The following is a 22,674-nucleotide window of genomic DNA, read 5'->3' as shown; positions in this document are numbered from 1 at the left end:
TATTACTGCACTACACACACCCTGCACACACACACTGTTACTGCACTACACACACACACTATTACTGCACTACACACACCCTGCACACACACACTGCTACTGCACTACACACAGCCTGCACCCACACACTATTACTGCACTACACACAGCCTGCACCCACACACTATTACTGCACTACACACACCCTGCACACACACACTATTACTGCACTACACACACCCTGCACCCACACACTATTACTGCAATACATACACCCTGCACACACACACTATTACTGCACTACACACACCCTGCACACACACACTGTTACTGCACTACACACACCCTGCACCCACACACTGTTACTGCACTACACACACCCTGCACACACACATTATTACTGCACTACACACAGCCTGCACCCACACACCGTTACTGCACTACACACACCCTGCACACACACACTATTACTGCAATACATACACCCTGCACACACACACTATTACTGCACTACACACACCCTGCACACACACACTATTACTGCACTACACACACCCTGCACCCACACACTATTACTGCACTACACGGTAATGGAGCATCGTGGCGAGGGGAGCATCAGAGGGAGGTGAGGTGAGAGGCGATGCGAGACGAGGGGGGTAGGACGAGGTGGGGGGGGGGGGAGACGAGGGGGTGTCAGAAGCAGACACAGATGCAGCTGTCAGAGGAGACCGCTTCCACCGGGCCGGACCCCATACCATCGTCACCTGCTGCTGCACGTGCAGCTGCACGGCGCTGGATACCTGGAGCCCTCCCGGCCTCACACTCAACGCGCTGTCTGTAAAGCTGGCAGAGGGCGGGCGGTGGCACGGCCCAGAGGCAAGTGGTGGGTTTGCCTGTCGCTGCAAAAGTTCGAGTTGGAATGCTGAAAGGCGGCCCTGGTTAATACAGCGGCAGTAGTTTCGGTCAATCACTGCACGCGCGCGCGGCCCACTCCACAGATGACGTTTCGGGCAATGGACCTTCTTCATAGGCCAGATAGTCGATGGAAAGAGTTGGAGACTTCCGTAAAACTATTTTTAAACTGTTTTCTTTATACCAGCTGAGGCCCGCTGAGCTCGATAACTCCTTTTCAGAAGCGACCTTGCCACAAACGATAGCTCAACGAAGTGGCTTATCATGTGGACATTTATATTAGCCAAGTACTCTAAACTCACGTTGATTATAAATGTGGACGGTTAAAACCGGAGGACCCGGAGAAAAATCCACGCGACCACCGGTAGAGAGAGAGACGCAAACTCCAATTAGACAGCAAGCGTCAAGGTCGGGATCGAACCCACGGCCTCCTGTAAAGCAGGCGAGGTAGTTCACATCTCCTAAACCACCGCGGCGCCCCCACATCGACTAGTGATGCCCCTGCTTCTGCATTGGCAGCGGTGCACAGGCATAGCTAACAAAATAAAATCAAACACTTTCGTCAAAAACAGCACTGCGTTTCATAATCATAATGAACGTTTTTGGGTTTAGATCGCGTTATTTATGAATGTGTTGTAACCCTCCACCACCCGACACGGCCAATCAGTAAAAAAAGTGTCACGTTGCGTTTCATTAAATATACACAACACATTTATACATATAACTGTTGACGTTACGGCAAATGCCTTTTACTGAAATGGTGATTAGGCCCAGGAATGTGAATCATCGTCACTTGTGCTCACCAGAACAACTATTCCCACAATGCAAAGTGCCAGGGACATTGATAATTTACCTGTGAATATAAATTAGTTAATTGAGTTAGTGATACTTTGTGATTATTGAAGGGTCTGTATGTTACTCAATCCTGTTTATAGTATGACTATTCATATGCCAATTTAAATAAAACCGTGTAAGCAGGATTTTTTAATTTGCAATTTCCATCAGGGCCTCATGGTGTAAACAAGTGGTCGTCTCCACCTTGTCTCATCCACTCTGCCTCTCTGTGTATGGGCTACGAAGGAGATGCCGTTACCCGAAACGTCACCCGGTTGATATTTTTTGTTAGCGAGCTGCACTACGAAACCAGTGACCCGAATTCAATTTTCGTTCAGGGTCAACACCACTGACGATTATCTGCACCGGTTCTGGGTTTCCCCTAGGTCGATTCAGCCTTAAATGAGTACTTGGTGCGGTATGCAAACATCGCCACTGGGGAGACAAAGACGACCGGGCGTGGTGCTGGCCACCCACCCCCCTCGTGTGCCGTTCGGGTTTTCATAAGTGCTGCTCAATTACAGCACTTGCCCCAACAGTCTGTTCAGGCTTTACAGGGGATCTTTGCCGTTGTATAGCACATATATATGTGTGTGTGGGGAGTGGTGGTGCAGCGGTTAGCGCGCTGCGCAACGAACCCAGCGGACCCAAGTTCGTTTCCCGCTCACGGCCACCAACACCAGTGATGAAAATCTCACCCAGTCCTGGGCCTCCTCCCCTAGGTCGACTCAGCCTCAAATGAGTACTCGGTGCTGGCCACCCACCCCCTCGTGCGCCATAGTGCCGGCCTTCCTAGGCGCTGCTCGCTCACAGCACTTGGCTCGACAGTCGATGAAGGCTACACGGGGGACCTCTGTCTTGTTTTGTGGTGGTGGTCTCCCTGCAAGGGTTCGTGCCGCGTGTGTTTTGGTGGGGGCTGGCGCGAGGTCACGGAGATCAACGCGCCGGCTAATTCGGGCCCTCGGGAGAACCGCGTAGCAACAGACTCTGCCGGTGCCCGTTTATAGAGGTACCAAAACGGGAGGTTGCCACCCCCCCCCCCCCGTGCCACGAAGGTGATCACCGCACGTCTGGCGCGACACTCTCCACCCTCTCTAAGCCAACCGCCCCACCCCCTCCATCTACCCCCCCTCCATCTACCCCCCTCCCCCCGATGACCGCGAGCGCCTGGCGCACCGATTCAGTCACGGCCACTGGCCGGTGCCGGCGCGTTGGGCGGCACCGTCACGCACAGCCGCTCAGCACGGAGGGGCGCGCTCTGCTGTCCCAGCTGCTGCTGCTTCTGCTGTCCCAGCTGCTGCTGATGATGCTGTCCCAGCTGCTGCTGCTGTTCTATGAGCGCGCAGCGCGATCTCCAAACTCTTCCGAACACACCGAAGACCCCGAGCACGTTAGCTGTGCATCATGCGCCATCACCCCCTCTCATGGATGATGATGTTGCTGATGTTGCTGATGATGTTGCTGATGATGTTAACGTGATTTCGTGCTAAAATGTGCAGAGAGCCAATCATAAAAATTTCACATTCCCATCGCGGTGATCTGTCTATGCAAAAGACAACCACTGTCAGCCTTCCCCACACGATGGTACTAATTTTAAACCACCCGGACGGATGATGGGCTGAGTCAGCCCCCCAACCAGGATGGAACTCGTAGCAGTGCGAGCCGCTCGCGCTATCGCTGAGCCACGGTGTGGACATCTACCTCGCCTGGTGTGCAGGAGGTTCCCGGTTGGATCCCGATCCTGACACCTGCATATTTATTTGGAGTTTGTGCGTCTCATCTCCCCGTGGGTCCTCCACATTAATAAACGTGCGTTTAGAGTATTTGGCTGCTTTAAATTTCCACACGATGATGAGCCACTTCGTTGAGCTGTCATTTGTGATAGCCAGGTCGCTTCTGAAAAAGAGCTAAACAGCTCAATGGGCCTTATCTGGTAAAATAAACCAAAACATTTTTATTTTAATAATTTAGTTTAGAGCCGCGTGCTCCGATTGATGATGACGATGCGATGACCGTGATTGACGATGGTGCGACGTGCGCTGGAAAACGGACGGTGCGGACGGGAGCCGCTGCCTTCACTTACGCGGAATTGGGGCCTCTCCTCCCGGTCGAGCGGCTTCTCCAGGTAGATGTTGCCAGACGCCTTGTCGATGCGGAACACGCCCGTGGGCGGCAGGTCGACGCCCACGCCCTTGACGCTGTAGATGATGGTGGTGTTCGCCTGCTTGTCCGACTTGATCTGCGTGCACCACGCGGACGCGAGCACGATGAGAAAACTCGCACACCCAGAGCCGCGGGAAGCTTCTGCGCACAGCCTGCTGCTGTAGCCGCTGCTGTAGCTGCTGCTGTAGCCGCTGCTGTAGCTGCTGCTGTAGCCGCTGCTCAGACTCTGTGGGTGCAGACTGCGTTCGCAACGGTGTTTGCGGGGTTGAGCAGCGCGATCGGAGAGCCGGCGCGCGCTCAGTCTACGGACTCGCCCTCGCGTCACGAGCTGGACGCTTTCTCGCCGTCCCAGCGACGACTTCTCGCGGCCGGCCTCTGTGCGCCACGTTCTGCGGCCCTGTCTGCGGGCGCTCTGTAACACCTCGGCGTTTCGCGAGCGGCATGCGTGCGTCTGTCTGTCAGTGTGCTCGGTGCGCTGCTGTCGGGGAGCGGTGGTGTGGCGGTCGGCGCGCTACGAACCCGGGTTCGATTCTCGCTCACGGCCACCACCGGTGACGATTATTTGAACCGGTACTGGCCCTCCCCTAGATCGACTCAGCACTTAAATGAGTACTTGGTGCGGTGTGTAAAATAATCGCTACTAGGGAGGCAAAGGCGGTAGGGCATGGTGCTGGCCATCCACCACCTCGTGTGCCGTGCCGGTCTTCACAGGTGCTCGCTAACAGCACTTGCCCCAACAGTCTGTTCAGGCTATTCGGGGGAATCTTTGTCTTTGGTGGCTGTGTGGTACTACGGGAGGTCGCCTCCCGCATGGGGGCATCACGGCGATGCCCCGTGCCGCGATCCCAGCGCTACAGGAGGGGCCCTGAGCGAGCGGCGTCTCTGTGAGCGTCCTGTCCCTCTGTGTGTGTTTGCGTTGAACTTCTTTCGCACCGTACGTAGCCAACCGTGAGCGAACGCCCCCCCTCCACCCCCCTACCTGCACCAGGAACTTGGGGAGGCTGCGCTGGGGCAGGTTCTCGGCGACGCTGATGGGCGGGATGACCCAGGCTCTCTTCACGCGACCCCCGCCGCTCACCGACGTGGCCGCCACCACGACATCTTGGGAGTAGCGCAGCCACCACCCGTCTACGCCGGACTGCAGCCACTCATCGGAGGCTCCGGCCTTCAGCGCGAAGCCCTGGCGGGAGGGGTGGGAGGTGAAGAGACACGCGAGAGGCAGACGTAGCTTGTGTAACCCCCCCCCCCCCCCATTGAGTGACGGACGGGGAGTAAACACAACAGCGGCCGAGGCGTTTGTAAACACGCGGCCCCCAAGTTGCAGTGCGATTATCCGCATTTTGGGGGGCCGGGTCCGACAGAGATTAAAGGGGCAGGTGAGGAATCATCTTTGGGATTTCACGCCAACTGTGAGCTTTTATATAAGCAATGAAACGTACACGTTTGAGGTGCAATAACATTTTAATTACAAACAAAATTTATACAATAAATATATAAATGCAAAAAATATTTTACAAAATAAATGATATATGATATGAGATATTTTAATATATGTTTTTATATAACATTTTACTGGTAGGAACCTCCTGGTTACACCAGCCCACAGGGGATTATTGTGTCCGTCGTGCAGGGAGGGGCTGGGTGGGGAGGGGCTGGGTGGGGAGGGGAGAGGCTGGGTGGGGAGGGTGGGGAGGGGCTGGGTGGGGAGGGGCTGGGTGGGGGGTGGGAGGGGTGGGGCTGGGTGGGGAGGGGCTGGTCACCTCGTGGTGCCCTTATAAGACTCAACGTTTAACCTACTCACGCCGACTTGTGCCCGTCCTCACAGTTGGGCATATTTGCGGAATACACCACGCCGCCATTAACCCTGGTCATTGACCGAGCAACCCAACGTTCTTACCAGCTCGCTCCGCAGGAATGTGTTAATATATTTGTTTTACTCTGATCACATTTGCAATTTCCCCACACAGACCGGCCCACCGGGCATTTGCCCTATTGACTGCTGCCCTATGGACTGCTGCCCCCATGGCCAGTCCGGGCCTGCCCCCATTGACCCCCCCCGCCGGCCCCCACTGCCCGGGATAGAAGTTCAGTGCGAGCGGTGGCTGTGACCACGTGATCCGGCAGCGGTCACCTGCAGCGTCGCCGCTATTGTGTTTTTTAAAATCACAACAGTGAGGGCGATGTAAATGTGAACTTGTAACGCCACAAACTACCCGCTCGCTCCCGAAGAGAGGAGACGACTCAGAGACGCCAGGAGGAGGAACCACGACAGACGAGCGGGAAGGCGGCAGCGGCCACGCGGCGAGGCGGCGCTACGAGCCACTCGCTCTACCCACCGCTGAGCTCTCTGGCCACTCAGAATCCACGCATGGTGACCGGTGAACGATGGCTTCACAGTCTCGATTTGAAGTTTTCGTGACTGCAGGGATCCATACTCTTTGGTTCTTTCGGTAAAGTCACGTGGGTATAAAATACAATAAATAAAATCACGACGTTTCGGGCGCAACACAAGCGTCCGTCATCAGCTTCACAGCTCATCGGATTTCTCCAGTACAAATACAGATTCAGAATCCGAGGAAGAGGTCCGCACGCTGCCCCCGTACGCGCCGAGCTGCAGAGCGCGTGCCACGTGGCTATTATGAAATACGCGCCCCTTGAGATACAGGTCCAGTCCACGACGGCACTGTTCGGGGGAATTGAAATGTGGTTTTGTTTTCAACACACGGGGATGTGGAGAGAGGCGAGGTGCCGGCACGAGTGCGCTCTGCATCGCCCTCGTCTGGACTGGGGCCCTGCGCTGGGGTCTGTCTGCAGTGGCCACGACCAATCGCACCGCGACTGATGCTCTAAGGGTCGATAGCGCAAGCGAGGGATTGCGTTTTCCTTCAGCAGAGACATTTCGCGCATGGTCCTCACTACTGAGTGAGCCGTAATAGGAAAGCGAGAGACTCCTCGCGACCGATGTCGAGATCCTGAACGAAGTTAAGGATGAGGTTGTCACCACCACCTTGTTATTAACACGTTAACATTGTTACTATTAACACTATTATCGCTGCTGTGACCAGTGTCCTTCTGTGCAAGAGCCGTGGCGACGCCCTGCGCCGAGAGCTGTTGTCGCGATGGCCTGGGAGGCCAGCTGTGCGTGCAGAATCACCAGGCGGGCGGGCGGGGGGGGGCTGCAGGGGTGGGGGGGGGGGGGCACGGGGGTGGGGGTCGCGGCGCGGGCCCAGCGAACAGATTTGAGACAGGCGCACGATTTGGCAGCGTACGGCTGCGGTGGGGTGCGGGGTGGGGGTGTCCGTGCGTGGCATGGCACCCACCTTGTCCAACGTGATTAAGGACAGTGACGAGGGGTGAGGTTTGTTGTTAGTTTGCTGAGAGCAATAAGATTTTTAAAAACTCACTGCCCTGCCAGAGATTAAAGCCCCCAGACCCAGAGCCCCGCACTTGCATGGCCCGCGCGTTCTCACCACCCTGACCCTCCCTGCGCCGTGGGAACGCAACCCCGTGGCGCCCACGGGATCTCTGCACCTCGCTTGGAGCTGCTGCTGCTGCTGCTGCCGTCGTGGGACATGAGCTGGAGGGGACGCGTGCTGCTATATTTAGATGCTGTCGCAAGGCACGAGTGAACGCGCTGCAATGTTTCTACATTCGCGATGGCGCAGCCATCACTACCTGGCCTTGTGTCACCTCCTCCGGATCCCCTCCGGCGACACCTCGCCAGCTGTTGCGCGCAGCACGCCGCATCGCGCTCGGCGCGCCGATGCATTTTGCACGAACTCGGAGGGCCGAGAGCACACGCGTCCACGGCCAGCCTTCCTCGCAAGTTCAGTTTCGGTTTCATGAAAATAAATGTAATCTCGGGTAATATTTCAAGGCGACTATGTGTTTCCGTGTGTTTATTGTCACAATAGAAAATGTGTCGGAGAAGCGCTGCATGTTTGGTGTTTCAGACGCACTCGGGGGAATATGTATGCCCTCCCCTCTGTGTCCCTGCAATCTCCAGCCCTCCCACGAATCTCTCCTTCCCATCAGTCAGCAAACCTCCGAGACAAACCACGAGTGTGGCAGCAGTCGCCCACCACCACCACCACTACCCTCCCTCGCACAATACTCGTCCGCCTTAACGGCCATCTCACGAGCCATTAGCTGCTGTCGGCATCGTGATTCCGCCGCGTGCCATCACTCCGGCAGGAAGCGCACGCGGCTAAAGCGCCGCTCGGGGGCTTCTATCCCGCCGGCAGTGGTGATCACGCTGAGCGCATTCGCGCGTCGCGTTCCACACACGGAACTCGCGCCCGCCCGCAAGACGCGACGGGGCGTCCTGAATGTAACGGCCTCTGTCCGCCTAGAGAGGTGGGACGTCCACGTGGAGAGGCGGGGCAACTCCTTTTCTGCTGAACCCGCGCGCTTCCCAGGTTGTAAAGGCGCGCGGCGGGCAATGCCCCAGAGCCACCTCACACCCCGCAAGCCCCTCCTCCTCCACCGCCCCCCATCCCCGCCCTGAGCCGGTGGGTGGCAATTCCACTTTACTATGATGGGGGTCGGGGGGTGGTGGCGGGTCCATCTGCGCGACTTTTCCTCCCTTATAGATGACATTTTTTATCAGATGTTTTTAATTTCGGTCAGACGGACCGTTCGGAACGCGAGAGATGAATGTCACCGCTATCGTGAGCAGCTCGCGCTCCCCCCTAAACGAGGTGCTGTTGTGACAGGCAATGGCTGTTCTTCTTATGATGGGAATTATTTTTGAATTACCCATTTGCATGTCGCTCGAAAATCCTCGGCATCACCTCGGGCTGCACATTTTGAGAATGTGAATCTGTTTTTATCCTGGAAACATCCGATGAGCTTTGACGATATTTTTCACAGGTGCACGGGGTCAGGACTTTACAACAACAAACAACCAACAGTACACGAACACGATAGGAGTGCAAAGTATAGGAAAGGTAAACAAATCACTTCAAAAATATACAAATAATAATTCACTATTTTTTTATTTACCAGGCAAAACCCACTGAGCTATGAGATCCTGTGTGGCCTGATCACAAATGATAGCTCAACGAAATGGCGGCTTATCACGTGGTAATGTATAACAGCCAAATACTCTAAACGCGTGACGTTGATTCTAAATGTGGAAGGAAAAACTGGAGGTACCTTAGACAAATCCACGTGACCTCGGGGAGAGAGACACGCAAACTCCAAACATACAGCAGGCGCCCAGGTCGGGATCGAACCACGGACCTCCTGCATACCAGGCGAGGTAGTTAACATCTACGAACCATCGTGGCGTCCTCCCTCTGGGTACCTTGGCTCCGCTAGGGCCCTGGCTCCCCCTGACGTCACCCTTCCCACTCCACTGACCTCAGCAGAACCGACCTGCGGAGCTCGTCTAGCAACCTGCTCGTCGCACTCAGAACCAGCACCGTCCTGGCTGAGTGGGGGTTTCTGTAGCTGCATCGGAAGTCGTCTGCACCTCTCTCTCCCACTGCACACGCAGCAGCGACCAAGCTGTAGGTACAAGCAACAGCTCAAGGCTCTCACCTGACCAGGCTCTCACCTGTCCAGGCTCTCACCTGTCCAGGCTCTCACCTGTCCAGGCTCTCACCTGTCCAAGCTCTCACCTGACCAGGCTCTCACCTGTCCAGGCTCTCACCTGTCCAGGCTCTCACCTCTCCAGGCTCTCACCTGTTCAGGATTTCATCTGTCCAGGATTAACCTATTCCTGTTCTCATCTGTCCAGGCTATCTTCTATTCATGCTCTCACCTGTCTCGGCTCTCACCTGTCCAGGCTCTCACCTGTCCCGATCTGTGTATTGTGGCGTTAGTAACCTTAATTTTGTGTGTGGGGGGGGGGGGGGGGGGGCACGGGACACAGGGCGGAGAACATCTCGTCTGGAGCCACAGTCGGACGCTGCGGTGGCTAGGAGATGTTAACTCCCTCGCCTGGTCTACAGGAGGTCGTGGGTTCGATCCCGACCCTGACGCCTGCTGCTGTATATTTGGAGTTTGCGTGTCTATCCCCGTGATCGCGTGGATTTTTCTCCGGGTCCTCCGGCTTTCCCCCTGCACGTTCAGAATTAACATCGCCACGCGTTTGCAATATTTGTCTGCGGCTAAACATTTCCACGTGATGATTAGCCACTTAGTGGGGCTATCATTTGTGGCCAGGTCGCTTTTGAAAAAAGTGCTAAATAGCTCAATGGGGCCTTTCCTGGTAAAATGAAAAAAAAAAATTTAAAATACAGGGTGCTTCTAAACATGTTCAGCACTTATATGGGAATATTGTTTTTATTAGAAAGAGAACGGATGATACACTGTAACATGATAACAAATGTAATGATGTGCGCCATCATCGTCAACGCGTGCCTGGAATCTTCTCCGGGCGGTCTCTAGAGCCGGGAGGCGGCACGTGTCTCGTGCTTGTGTCGTGGGTTCAATTCCGGCGCACACTGGGACTCTGGGAGGCAACACTTTTCATTATTAACACAACGGGTGACTCTTAACATCGGGTGGTGACCACCGACCCATCCTCGCTAACACACACAACGTCACTCGCTAACACTCGCCAACACTGACGCCCTGGTACGACTGGCGTGGCCAAGCCAGGAGGGCTCCTGCTTGGCCACGCTGACTCGAGGCTTGACTCATCTTCTTCTTCACGAGGCGTCTTCATCCCGGACCCGAGCAGCTTCGCACCAGGTGCGGAGGCCGCTTATATCCGCCTCCACGTGCATGCGACGCAAACAAGGGGTCGGTAATTCGGTAAATCAGCAGAGGAAGCGTCCGAGAGCCGTGTCCTCTCCACCCCCTTCTCTCCCTCCCGGAGACTTGGGGGTCATCATCCAGCTCGGTGCGTCTGGGTGGTGGAGGGAGCGTGCGGGCCGCTGAAACTCAAGATGGACACTATTTTAAAACCGAATGCCTCCGATTTCACGGGGAGCTGGAGGGGTGAGCGGGGTCGCCGCTGCTTCGTCTGTTTTTACCAGAACTGTAGGAGGCAGTGCCAGGCAGCGTTAGTCACCGGGCCGAGTGAAGGGCGGAGGCGCTGCTCCTGGGCAGGGTTTACCTGTGTCAATCTGGCAAGTTGATGGGTTCGTGGCGTTGGATGGTGGTGGGAGCACGATTGAATTTGGGGGTCCGGATGTATGAGACTCCTGGGTCAGAGCCGTCCCTTGGGTGTACGGCGAGTCGGGGTGACTGTCCCGGGCCCCGCGCTTTGGGGGATCCCGCGCGTAGACGTCACGGCGTTAGATGTAATACTTCGGTTTACATTTGAAAGCGTCGGGGTGGGGGGTGCCCACACGGTGTAGTTTGCCCCGGGCCCCGCATCCCCTCTATGGACGACCTTGGGCCTGCTTTTTAAAAAGAAAATCATCTGTTCGTGATATCCCACTTTGACTGCACGGTAACACGGTGACGCTCACCTCACTGATCTCACTCTCAAACACCGATCGGCCTCTCACCCAGTAATCTCGCTGTCGCTCCCATCGCGTACGTTATGTTTATAATCGCATTGTAAATACTGAGACGAAAAGGGGAAGCAGTGTAACTTTAAACGGCAGCAGACGCGTCTATAAATGTTGCCACAAATCACAACTGTGGCGTGTGTCTAGGCCGGCCGGCACCCAGCAGGGAGTGTGGTGAGTGTGGTGTGTGTGGTGTGGGTTGTGTGGTGTGTGTGGTGAGTATGGTGTGAGTTGTGTGGTGAGTGTGGTTTGGGTTGTGTGGTGAGTGTGGTGTGGGTTGTGTGGTGTGTGTGGTGTGTGAGGTGAGTGTGGTTAGGGTGGTGTGGGTTGTGTGGTGTGTGTGGTGTGTGTGGTGAGTGTGGTTTGGGTTGTGTGGTGTGTGTGGTGAGTGTGGTGTGTGTGGTGAGTGTGGTTTGGGTTCTGTGGTGTGTGTGGTGAGTGTGGTTTGGGTTGTGTGGTGTGTGTGGTGAGTGTGGTGTGTGTGGTGAGTGTGGTTTGGGTTGTGTGGTGTGTGTGGTGTGTGTGGTGAGTGTGGTGTGGGTTGTGTGGTGTGTGTGGTGTGTGAGGTGAGTGTGGTGTGGGTTGTGTGGTGTGTGTGGTGTGTATGGTGAGTGTGGTGTGGGTTGTGTGGTGTGTGTGGTGTGTGTGTGGTGAGTGTGGCGTGGGTTGTGTGGTGTGGGTTGTGTGGTGTGTGTGGTGAGTGTGGTGTGTGTGGGTTGTGTGGTGTGTGTGGTGAGTGTGGCGTGGTGTTTGTGGTGTGTGTGGTGTGTGTGGTGAGTGTGGTGTGTGTGGTGTGTGTGGTGAGTGTGGTGTGTGTGGGTTGTGTGGTGAGTGTGGCGTGGGTTGTGTGGTGTGTGTGGTGTGTGTGGTGTGTGTGGTGAGTGTGGTGTATGTGGTGAGTGTGGTGTGTGTGGGTTGTGTGGTGAGTGTGGTGTGTGTGGTGAGTGTGGTGTGTGTGGGTTGTGTGGTGAGTGTGGTGTGTGTGGGTTGTGTGGTGAGTGTGGTGTGTGTGGTGTGTGTGGTGAGTGTGGTGTGTGTGGTGAGTGTGGTGTGTGTGGGTTGTGTGGTGAGTGTGGTGTGTGTGGGTTGTGTGGTGTGTTGCGTGCTATGTGGAGCGTGTTGTGTGGTGTGTGAGTCTATTGTGTGAAGTATTGTGCAGGCTGTGTGTATTGTGTGGTGTGTGGTGTGCAGCGTGTGTGTTATGTGATGCGTGTGTATTGTGTGATATGCGTGTGCTATTCGCCTCTGAAAAAAAAATAACTTTTCAGTTTAAATTGGGCGCTGTGTAAAGAATGTAGCGTGCTCTGTGTGGTGTGTATTGTGTGGGTGTGTATTGTGTGGGGTGGCAGTGGGTCTATTGTGTGGGGTGGTGGTGCTGTGTGTATTGTGTGGGGTGGCAGTGGGTGTATTGTGTGGGGTGGCGGTGCTGTGTGTATTGTGTGGGGTGGCGGTGGTGTGTATTGTGTGGGGTGGCGGTGCTGTGTGTATTGTGTTGGGGTGGTGGTGTTGTGTGTATTGTGTTGGGGTGGCAGTGGGTGTATTGTGTGGGGTGGTGGTGCTTTGTGTATTGTGTTGGGGTGGTGGTGCTGTGTGTATTGTGTTGGGGTGGCAGTGGGTGTATTGTGTGGGGTGGTGGTGCTGTGTGTATTGTGTTGGGGTGGCAGTGGGTGTATTGTGTGGGGTGGTGGTGCTGTGTGTATTGTGTGGGGTGGCGGTGGTGTGTATTGTGTGAGGTGGCGGTGGTGTGTATTGTGTGAGGTGGCGGTGGTGTGTATTGTGTGAGGTGGCAGTGGGTGTATTGTGTGGGGTGGTGCTGCTGTGTGTGGTGTGTATTGTGTTCTGTGGGGTGTGAGTGAGTATTGTGTGTGGTGCGAGTGTGGGAATCCACCACCGTGTGAGTGGTGAAAGAAGGAAGCCAACAATCATTGCCTCTGATGGGTGAGCTAATAGGGCACAGCAGCGAGAGGCAATCACATTCTCATTAGGAGCGCTCACAATTATTCCCAACGACGCCTCGAATAATAAAGCCACGGCGTCCCCCCCTCCCCCGCCGTCACGAATGGCTCTGTGAGTCTCTACGCCCGGAGGGAGAAGTTGCTGCTCGTGCCACTGAGCCGCACGTCCTCTGCTGCTCGTGTCTCATCGCCTACAGCTGAGCCGGGGACCGTTCCGTCTGCGGTGGCTAGGAGATGTTAACTCTCTCGCCCGACATGCAGGATGTGGTTCAGAGTATATCTGGCTGCTATACATTCCCACGTGATAAGCCACTTCGTTCAGCTATGATGTGTGGCCAGGTGGCTTCTTCAAAATAGCTACGTAGCTCAGTGGGCCTTGCCTGGTAACATCCAAAAAAATAATACTTGCAACGTTTCGTTCCGTCCGCACGGCTGTGGTAGCTGCCGCTCTTTCGCACGCTCGTTACACCGTCGCGAGCCATCGAGAAGTGGCCTCTACATTAGTACGGGAGTTGCACCGAGCCAGGATCTGAATCTTTTGGCGGGGGTCTTTTTTAATCCTGGAGGAATCTGATGAGCTATGAAGCTCTTCGGTTTTTTTTGTTTACAGATATCCAGTTCCACGGCACGCCAGCCGGTGTATCTGGCCGACTGAATGAGTGGCAGCAGCCCCAGTGGCTCGGCGGTAGGCGAGCCGCTCGCGATCGGAGTCGTGCGAGTTCTAGTCCTGGTCGGGACTTGACTCAGCGACCCTCCGGAGTCAACAGCAGCAGCAACGCGCTTTGAAATACCACCGGTGGGTGGTCCCGCCCATAGGAATGTGGAATTTCCACCACCGACTCAGGTCTGTGAGCACCAATGCTGCAGTGTTCACTTGAGTGGCAGATCACTGCGGCTCTCGCTCTTGCCGTGCTCATGGCGGCTATGAATAGCCGCGGGTAAGGCGGACGAGGAGTTTGTTTGCGTGAGATGGACGGGACGTCTGGATCACGCCTCATCCAAAGGCAAAGATCCCCCGTACAGCCTCGACAAACTGTGCTGTTAGCGAGCACCTATGAAGGCCGGCACGGTACACGAGGGGTAGGGTTGCCAGCACCACCCCCGGCCGCCTTTGTCTCCCCAGTGGCGATGTTTACTACACACCGCACCAGGTGCTCATTTGAGGCTGAGTCGACCTACGGGGAGGGCACAGGGACCGGTTCAAATGATCGTCGCTGGTGTTGACTGTGAGCGGGAATCGAACTAGTCTCTCTCGGATCGTAGTGCGAGGCGCTAACCGCTGCACCACCGCTCCCGACACGGGTACGGCACGAAGACAAAATCCACCACGACCATCATCTCGGCGGAGGCTGCTGCCACCCCCCAGTCATGGGAGATCACGTGTCGAGCGGAAACTACTCGGGGCTACGGCGACGGTCGCTACGGGTTGGATTCCTCCGCCCCCCCCACTCCGCCCCCCCCCCACTCCTCTTCCCAGCGAGCGCTGTGAGAATCCGACCCCGGCCCCCAGCCCGGCTGCTCCAGGGTATCAGCTGTTGCGCATCAACAATGGATGCAGACATTGCGTTCATTCCTCTTTCTCGCTCGCGTCAATCCACATACTCATCGATTGCTTTCTCGTCTACTTTTTGTGTTTAGCAGCCCTCAGCCAAAAGTCGTGGGAATTCCACATTCCTATGGCCGGGGTATCGTCCGTTGCTTTTGCATGTCCTGAAGCAATAAGAAGGTGGCGGGTGGGGGGGGGAGGTTGGGTAGCGAATCTCTGTCCATGGCACAGCCACTGTTGTCGTCCCCAAAAAGTGGTATCAATTTTAGCGACCGCAAAGAGACGATGGGCTGAGCCCCCCCCCACCCCACCACGACCAAGGATTTGAACCCGCAACGCTGCCGACTGCGAGCCCCTGTCGCCCCCGTGGCGGCCACAGCGAGACCACGGCGCGCTGCTTCTCTTCGCGAATAAAACCGCCGACGAGGGGCACCGCGAGGGAGGCTGATCTCAGTGCAAGCGGCTCTGGGCAGCTGGCGAGTTGCAACCGGCGCACGTTGAGCGAGAAGCTCCAGGATTGATTGCGCCACTTGTGCGCTCGGAATTGAATGTGGGAACAGGAGGGGGGGGGGCAACTCAGCTGCCCTCGGCCGCTGCCCCGCGCGTGCCCCGCGTGCTACCCGCGCGCCGTGGAGGGGAGGCGGTGGTGGAATGCGCCGCCAAACCGCGCCACCCTCCCCGCTCCCCCGCGCGCCTCCGTCATCCGCGGCTGCTCCTCCTCGTCTCGTGCTGCTGCTGCTGCGACAATAGCCGCCGCTTGACGCGCGACGACGTCGACCAAAAGCCTCGCGGCTGAAACGCGTCGACGTTTGACGGGCAGAGAGCATCACGACGACTGAGCTCGCCAGAGACGGGACGAGCGGCGTCCTGGCTGAGCGGGGCGTTCTCTGTAGCTGCATCGGCAGCAGTCGTCTGCACCTCTCCTCGCTCGCTCGCTCGCTCTCACTGCACTCGCAGCAGCCACCAAGCAACAGTTCAAGGCTCAACAATGTCACCGACACCTTCCCGGGCACCACGCGGCCTGGCCTGGTCAAACAACGGCGGCGCTTCTGGTTGTCCACACGGTGGACCCGGTGGTGGCCACAGGGCGACGAGAGGCGGAGCGAGGGAGGAGAGCGAGAGAGGCAACCGCCCCCCCCAACAGATGATCGGCACGCAAAATAACAAGAAGCGAATTTTTTTTGTTCGAATTCCGCGAAATAACTCAATGTTCAAAGAGCCGCAGTGCCACGTGAATAACGGCCACGAAGCAGTCCTTCAAGAGCCGCATGCGGCTCCGGAGCCGCTGGATCGAGTTATTTATTTATTTATTTATTTATTTATTTATTTATGATACCTTGGGGGGGGGGGGGGGGGGCGCGGCTGGGAGCCAAAGTGCGCGCGCGCGTGTGTGCAACAGAACGTCGTGGAACTGTGCGTCCCACACGTGGCACCCGTCTGACCCTGAGCGGGGTCCCACGTCCGTCCGTCCCCAGGGCAGAGCACACCTCTAGAGCGGTGGCATCCCTCGGGGGGGGGACGGCGGGGGGGGGCTGTGCCCTTGGGGCAGGGCGCGTCTGGCGGCTGAGTGGCACTTAAGAACGAGCTTCTAAGCTCAATGGCCTTTTCTTGGGAAGTAAACTTCTTCTGAACTTCTGCTCACACGAGGACGTCGTGGTCAGAGTGATCTCCTGCTGCTCAGATGATCAGTGCAGCGGTTCTCATCTCTCGTCCACAGACCTCAGCCTGTGCTGGACATATGGCGGGGGTTACAATCAGTTCTACAGGACCACTCCTGATTACTTTCCCCGCAAAGTGGCGCTCATTTTTACAGACCCAGGAGGAACGGTGGGCCGAGTGACCCCCAACCAGGATTTTTATTTTATTTTCAACCTTCCGAGTATGAGCCACTCGCTGTACCGGCGAGGCGCCTGACCGGTTCGATGTGGAGGGTGCAGTCCCCTCCACATCAAACCGGCACCCCTGCTGCTTCAACCAAAGTTGCTGGGATAAATCATCCCTCCCAGAAGGGGTCGTGTGGCTGATGGGATGTGTCAATTATTATTGTTTTCACTTACGTACAGGGATATGCGTTTGTTTTACACTCGGACGATCATCAATGTTTCGTGCTGCGCACAATCATGACGAGGCAGCCCTCCATCCACCCCTTCACGAAAGGCCTCCTGAGTCTCACGGCTCTGGTTCAGAAAGGGGGGAGAGGTGTTGCATGGCGGTGTTCGGCCATTCCCATTCACGAATGTTTGGCGGGTGCGGTAAAAAAAAAATCGGAATCATCATTTTCATTCCCGTCATCATCATCAGGCGCAGCCATGGTCAATCCACTGCTGGACGAAGCGCCTCTCTCAGCTGTCGCCATCCGTCACGGCGGAGCGATGTAATAATTAATCACGCGGCAGCTGTGGACGCAAACTACATTCGCCGTTCTGTCTCCTGCTCGGGCGGCCCCCTCCGGCGCGCCGCGCGGCTGCCGCTCCGTGACTCACCCCCGTGGGCGACCGCTCCGTTTGGCTCCGTCACGTCTTGTGTCTGTGTCGCCGTTCCATGTTTGGCAACGTTTTTTTTTATTGTTACTCGTATGTTGTTGTTGTTGTTGTAATTAGGCCTTCGGTTTTGTAGCGCTTGAATGACTGAATCGAATCCCGCTGCGTCGCGTGCCTCCTCAGTCCAGGTCGGGGCACAGCGGCACCTCAACTGATGTTGTCTTCATCAGAATCAAAATATCGGGAACGCGCGCGTGTGGTGGATGATTGAGAAAGTGGGGAGCGGTAAAACAATTGGCATTATTATTGTTGTATTGTTGTTGTATTTTCTATTGTACCCACATGACGATCCAACGCGCAGGAAACTCACTGTGAATCTGAAACGTCGAAGTGGGTGCAGGGCGATGGCATCGCGCGAGTGCGAGGACTGGCAGCGGTCGCGGGCGTGGAGAGCGGTCAGCGCGCTGCGCTACGAACCCGACGGCCCCGAGTTCGATTCCCACCCACGGCCACCGAACATCGGTGACGATTCACCTGAAACCGGTCCTGAGCATCCCCGTGAGTCGACTCGCACCTCAGACGGGTACCCGCGGTCGGTGCGGTCGTCTAAGCATCGCCACCGGCGAGACGAAAGGGGCGCACGGGCGTGGTGAGATTTTGTTTTTTTCCCCGGCGCATTCACTCGGCGTGATTTGCGGAGCGGACAGTTGTGCGGCGAGGAACGGTCGAACGGCGCTGCGTATTCGGATACGGGAGCGTTGCCGCATTCGCACGGCGAGACAGCCCTTCGTCGTGAGCAGCAGGCCGACGTGCGGCACGCCGGCATCGTTCGCGGCCAAGGCATTCGTCTGTCACGGGCCATTAAACCGCAGGGCGCTTCATTAAAATGTTTAATGCCCCTTTTAAATATAAACGTTTTGGCAAATGGCCCAAGACAAGACAATCAACAGGAGCAGATGTGAACGCTTGTTTTTGGATCGACGCACACACACACACACAATATCACCGCTTAAAAATCTCACCGATATAATGACAAAATCTCGCGGTAACCCGCGTGGCTGGAGTGCCACTCGGTTACCACTCGAGCTCGCCGAGCGCGTGCACGAGCTCGCCGAGCGCGTGCACGCGCGCCTCGAGAGTGCGGCGTCCAGAAGCGGAATCTTCATCTGATCCGGACAAATCCGATGAGCTTCGAAGCTCTTGTTCACGGATGCTCGGTGGGGGCGGCCACGGTGGTCACGTGGGTCACGGTGGTCACGTGGGTCACGGTGGTCACGTGGGTCACGGTGGTCACGGTGGTCATGGTGGTCACGTTGGTCACGGTAGGGGCGGCCACGGTGGGACTCTGTCTGTTCACGCGGACGCGGAGTGAACCGCTGTTGTTCTGTGCTCCTGCGACAGAGGAGGAGGAGGAATAGCAAAACTACTCACATTGTTTAATGTTGTAGGTTTACTCCCCAACACTAATTGACACGTTTTGTTGTACGTGACAAACCTTACTAATTGGATGCGTCGTGTGGTGGTGGTGGGTTGATGGCACATTTATATTTACGCGATGTTTACCCAACAAACCCTTTATTATGGAAAACTACACCAACTCCCTCCCTCCCTCTCTCTCACGTGCAGCCCGCTCGCGTGGCCAGCAGCCCGACCTCGACATTGGCTTCGACCTCCCGATGAACTCATTGCTGCTGCTGCTGCTGCTGCGACCATCGGCGCAAGGGGTGGAACGCACGCAGAGCCTCTGCGGTGCTGAAGGATGCGTCGATACTTCACCGCTCTGGTCTCTCCCCCCCACCCCGCCATCGCCGATAATTATTTCCGCGTCTAAGCGATGTTTGCCGTGCGAAAGCGTTTATCGTCAGTAGCGAATAATCAGCTGCGCCGTCTCGCTCAAAGTGTTCGCTCTGCGCAGAGCAGGTTGAGCCACCGCGGTGGGCAAGTCTGAAAACTGACCCACGGCGCTGCGCAACGGTGCCAGGTCATCTGCCCCAGGGTCGTCATCTGACACAAAGGTGGACTCCGCATGGGATTGTCACGATCGCGTGATGCGACGCAGATAAAAAAACAACGGAATGGAATTAACAAAAACAACTTTAAAAAGAATGTACCGGGTGAGGCCCCACTGAGCTACGCAGCTCTTTTTCAGTAGCGACCTCGCCATCACGAATGAGAGCTCAACGAAGTGGGACGTCATCACGTGGACATTGAATGCAGCCAAATACTCTAATATAGCGTGATGTTCATTTTAAATGTGGAGGGAAATTTTTGAGGACCCGGAGAAAAATCCACGCGACCACGGAAAGAGAGAGAGACACGCAAACTCCAAATATACAGCAGGCGTCAGGGTGGGGATCGAACCCACGACTTCCTGCATACGAGGTGAGGCAGTTAACTTATCGCCACGCAGCGCCCCTGAAGTAAAACGCAAATGCAGAGGCGCATTTCGATAACCAACCACAAGCGACTGGCCAGAGCCTTGGCACTGAAGGGCTGGGGGGGTCTCCCAGGGGGCCTCACAACGAGATTCCAGCGTCGTCGCTCATTAATGACCCCCCCACCCCCCTCCACGTGGGATTCGTTCTGCCCCGGGGCCCCCGGGAACCGCTGGGCGGCCTTGGCCTTGGGGCCACGCGGCTGCTCGCGGGGCCAAAGCGACGGGGGGAGTTGAGCCGCGCTCAACCCAGCGTGGAGCGGCCCCCGCGGGGTGACTCAGAGACACCGGCAACTTCGCTGTCCACCCACCCCTGAAGGCGCAGTGACCACGCGTGACGCGACACACGGGGAGGGGGGGGGGTCATCGTCCGTGTGAACACGGCGCGCTGCGGGACACTAAACGCTGCGTGTTCAAGTCGACGTCTTGTTGTGCTATTGTTCTTTTTTTGTTACAATGTGTCGTTTCTTCATTCATAGCAAACGGCACCCACGTGTTTTACCTTACCGTGCAGAAAACACGTGGTCGATGACGAGAGATACGGAGCACAAAGTGACAGGCGCGCAAAGAGGCACGGGGGGGGGGGGGGGGGCGGGGGAGCGATGAAATCGGCTCACGTGCAGGTGCTGAGCGGATCGTTGCATCGAGAGATTATAACAAGAATTGGCGGCGGTTTGAAAAGGGTCTCATCCATCAGTGGATCGATCGTAGCTGATGATGATGATAGCAGGCAAACAAATGTTTACTCCTCACGGAGTGCTTCGTCGCACACCAGAGGCACGCGTGAGCACGTGCCCTTCATCCTGCGTCGAGTAACCGCGATTGTGACGCAGCGATGACGTATGGGGTCGACAGCTATCACATGACGGTTCGCAGCCAATCACAGGCGGCTATTCCTGACGCGCCACGGGAACCACAGCGCGTGAGTCACGGAGCGCGACGCGAGCGGTGGCCGCTGCATGGAACCGACTCGGTGTTGGGGCACGTGCTGGGGTGGCTCGACTTAGAGGAGGGGAACACTGCGGGTGACACGAGCGGCATTACCGGCAAACCCCAGCGGAACCCAGTAGAACCCAGTAGAACCCAGAGGAACCCAACGTAACCCAGTGGAACCCAGTAGAACCCAGAGGAACCCAACGTAACCCAGTGGAACCCAGAGGAACCCAGTAGAACCCAGCGGAACCCAACGTAACCCAGTGGAACCCAGTAGAACCCAGCGGAACCCAACGTAACCCAGTGGAACCCAGTAGAACCCAGAGGAACCCAACGTAACCCAGAGGAACCCAGTAGAACCCAGAGGAACCCAACGTAACCCAGTGGAACCCAGAGGAACCCAGTAGAACCCAGCAGAACCCAACGTAACCCAGTGGAACCCAGTAGAACCCAGCGGAACCCAACGTAACCCAGTGGAACCCAGTAGAACCCAGAGGAACCCAACGTAACCCAGTGGAACCCAGTAGAACCCAGCGGAACCCAACGTAACCCAGAGGAACCCAGTAGAACCCAGCGGAACCCAACGTAACCCAGTGGAACCCAGTAGAACCCAGCGGAACCCAACGTAACCCAGTGGAACCCAGTAGAACCCAGCGGAACCCAACGTAACCCAGAGGAACCCAGTAGAACCCAGCGGAACCCAACGTAACCCAGTGGAACCCAGTAGAACCCAGCGGAACCCAACGTAACCCAGTGGAACCCAGTAGAACCCAGCGGAACCCGGACGAACCCAGAGGGGCCCAGCGGAACCCAGCGGTGTATTCTGCAAACTCTTTATACACACACACATATATATGATATCGTAAACTTGGACGTTGCTTTATATCCAAGGCAGACTGCGCGTGAACACGCGTCATTAACTAAGCGGAGCGAGGGAGGCGGCTGTCGAATGACCGAGGCGACCGCGCGCTCCGGGGTTACCTGCCCCGCCACGACGGCGAGAAGGACACAGACGCTGGGCAGCATGGCGATGGTGGTGGCGATGATGGTGGCGGTGGTGGTGGTCGCCTTCTGCGCCACGCAGCAGCAGCAGCAGCAGCAGCCGCCGCGCACTCGGCAGAGTTGCGAAGCGCTCGAAGCCGCGCTCCTCCGCGCGAAGCGAGGCTAGAAGGTGGCGGCGGCGGCGGTGACGACGACGACGAGGAGCAGGAGGAGGAGCAGGAGGAGCAGGCGGAGTGAGCGAGTGATCGAGATGGCACCGGGGCTGGCACTGCGCTGGGCGTGGAGTGGGGGGGGGCACGCTGCTCGCGGAGCGCGCGGCTCTCTGCTCGTGTGAAGGGGAGGGACGGACGAGGGTATTATTCGAGGTATTTTTAGTCTCCCGACAGCGGGCTAAACGGACAGTGCCAGCTGTTCCGCGAGTCACCCGCGCGCCCACCACAGCTGCCCCCCCCCCCCCCTGTAGCCACCGCCCACGGGGCGCGAACCCGCGCCACCGGCTGGGTGCGCGGGCGGGCGATGCGTGGCCGCCGACCGCGGCTTTGCTGAGCGCTGGGACCTCGGTGGGAGAGCTCCCTCCGCGCTGGGACGGCGATCCCGAGCTGAGCGGCGGCTTTCTGCGCCGTCGGAGACGCAGCGGGAAGCGGCAGTGCAGCACGCGAGACAATAGCAACACGGACAGGGGGGGGGGGGGGGGCGCGTGCCTCGGGCGGCCACCGACCATTGTACAACACGCACAACACGTGCACGCGTCGCTTATAATTGGCCTTTAATAGTTAACGACGAATGCAGAGTACACGCACCGTGGATAATAGCGCACTGTATTACAGGCGTTACTGACATCTTCGCTGCGAACATAAGAGGGGGGGGGGCACCTAAGCCAGAATGTGTCACAACGACGACGATGATGATGATGACGATCGTTGTCACGGCCACGCACATGAGCGCGCTAACGTGGCTAGCAGGAGGA

General features: G+C 56.9%; 1 protein-coding gene across 1 annotated transcript in view; it reads right to left on the bottom strand.

Moving 5' to 3' along the window:
• The window catches only part of LOC144727761 (cadherin-15-like), a 41,027-nt gene extending 18,985 nt beyond the window's left edge, over positions 1-22,042 (bottom strand). The window contains exons 1-3 of the mRNA XM_078606825.1: positions 21,687-22,042; positions 4,868-5,068; positions 3,809-3,964 (exon numbers count right to left, since the gene is read on the bottom strand). Of these exons, the coding sequence (XP_078462951.1) occupies positions 3,809-3,964; positions 4,868-5,068; positions 21,687-21,731 (402 nt within the window). The 5' untranslated portion in view covers positions 21,732-22,042. The remainder of the gene's footprint in view (positions 1-3,808; positions 3,965-4,867; positions 5,069-21,686) is intronic.
• Positions 22,043-22,674: the final 632 nt, after the last annotated feature.

Source organism: Lampetra planeri, chromosome 26 (genome assembly GCF_965212315.1).
Source record: "Lampetra planeri chromosome 26, kcLamPlan1.2.h2, whole genome shotgun sequence".
Lineage (NCBI taxonomy): Eukaryota > Metazoa > Chordata > Hyperoartia > Petromyzontiformes > Petromyzontidae > Lampetra > Lampetra planeri.
Note: the sequence above shows the minus strand (reverse complement) of the source record. Positions and strands in the feature narration are given on the sequence as shown.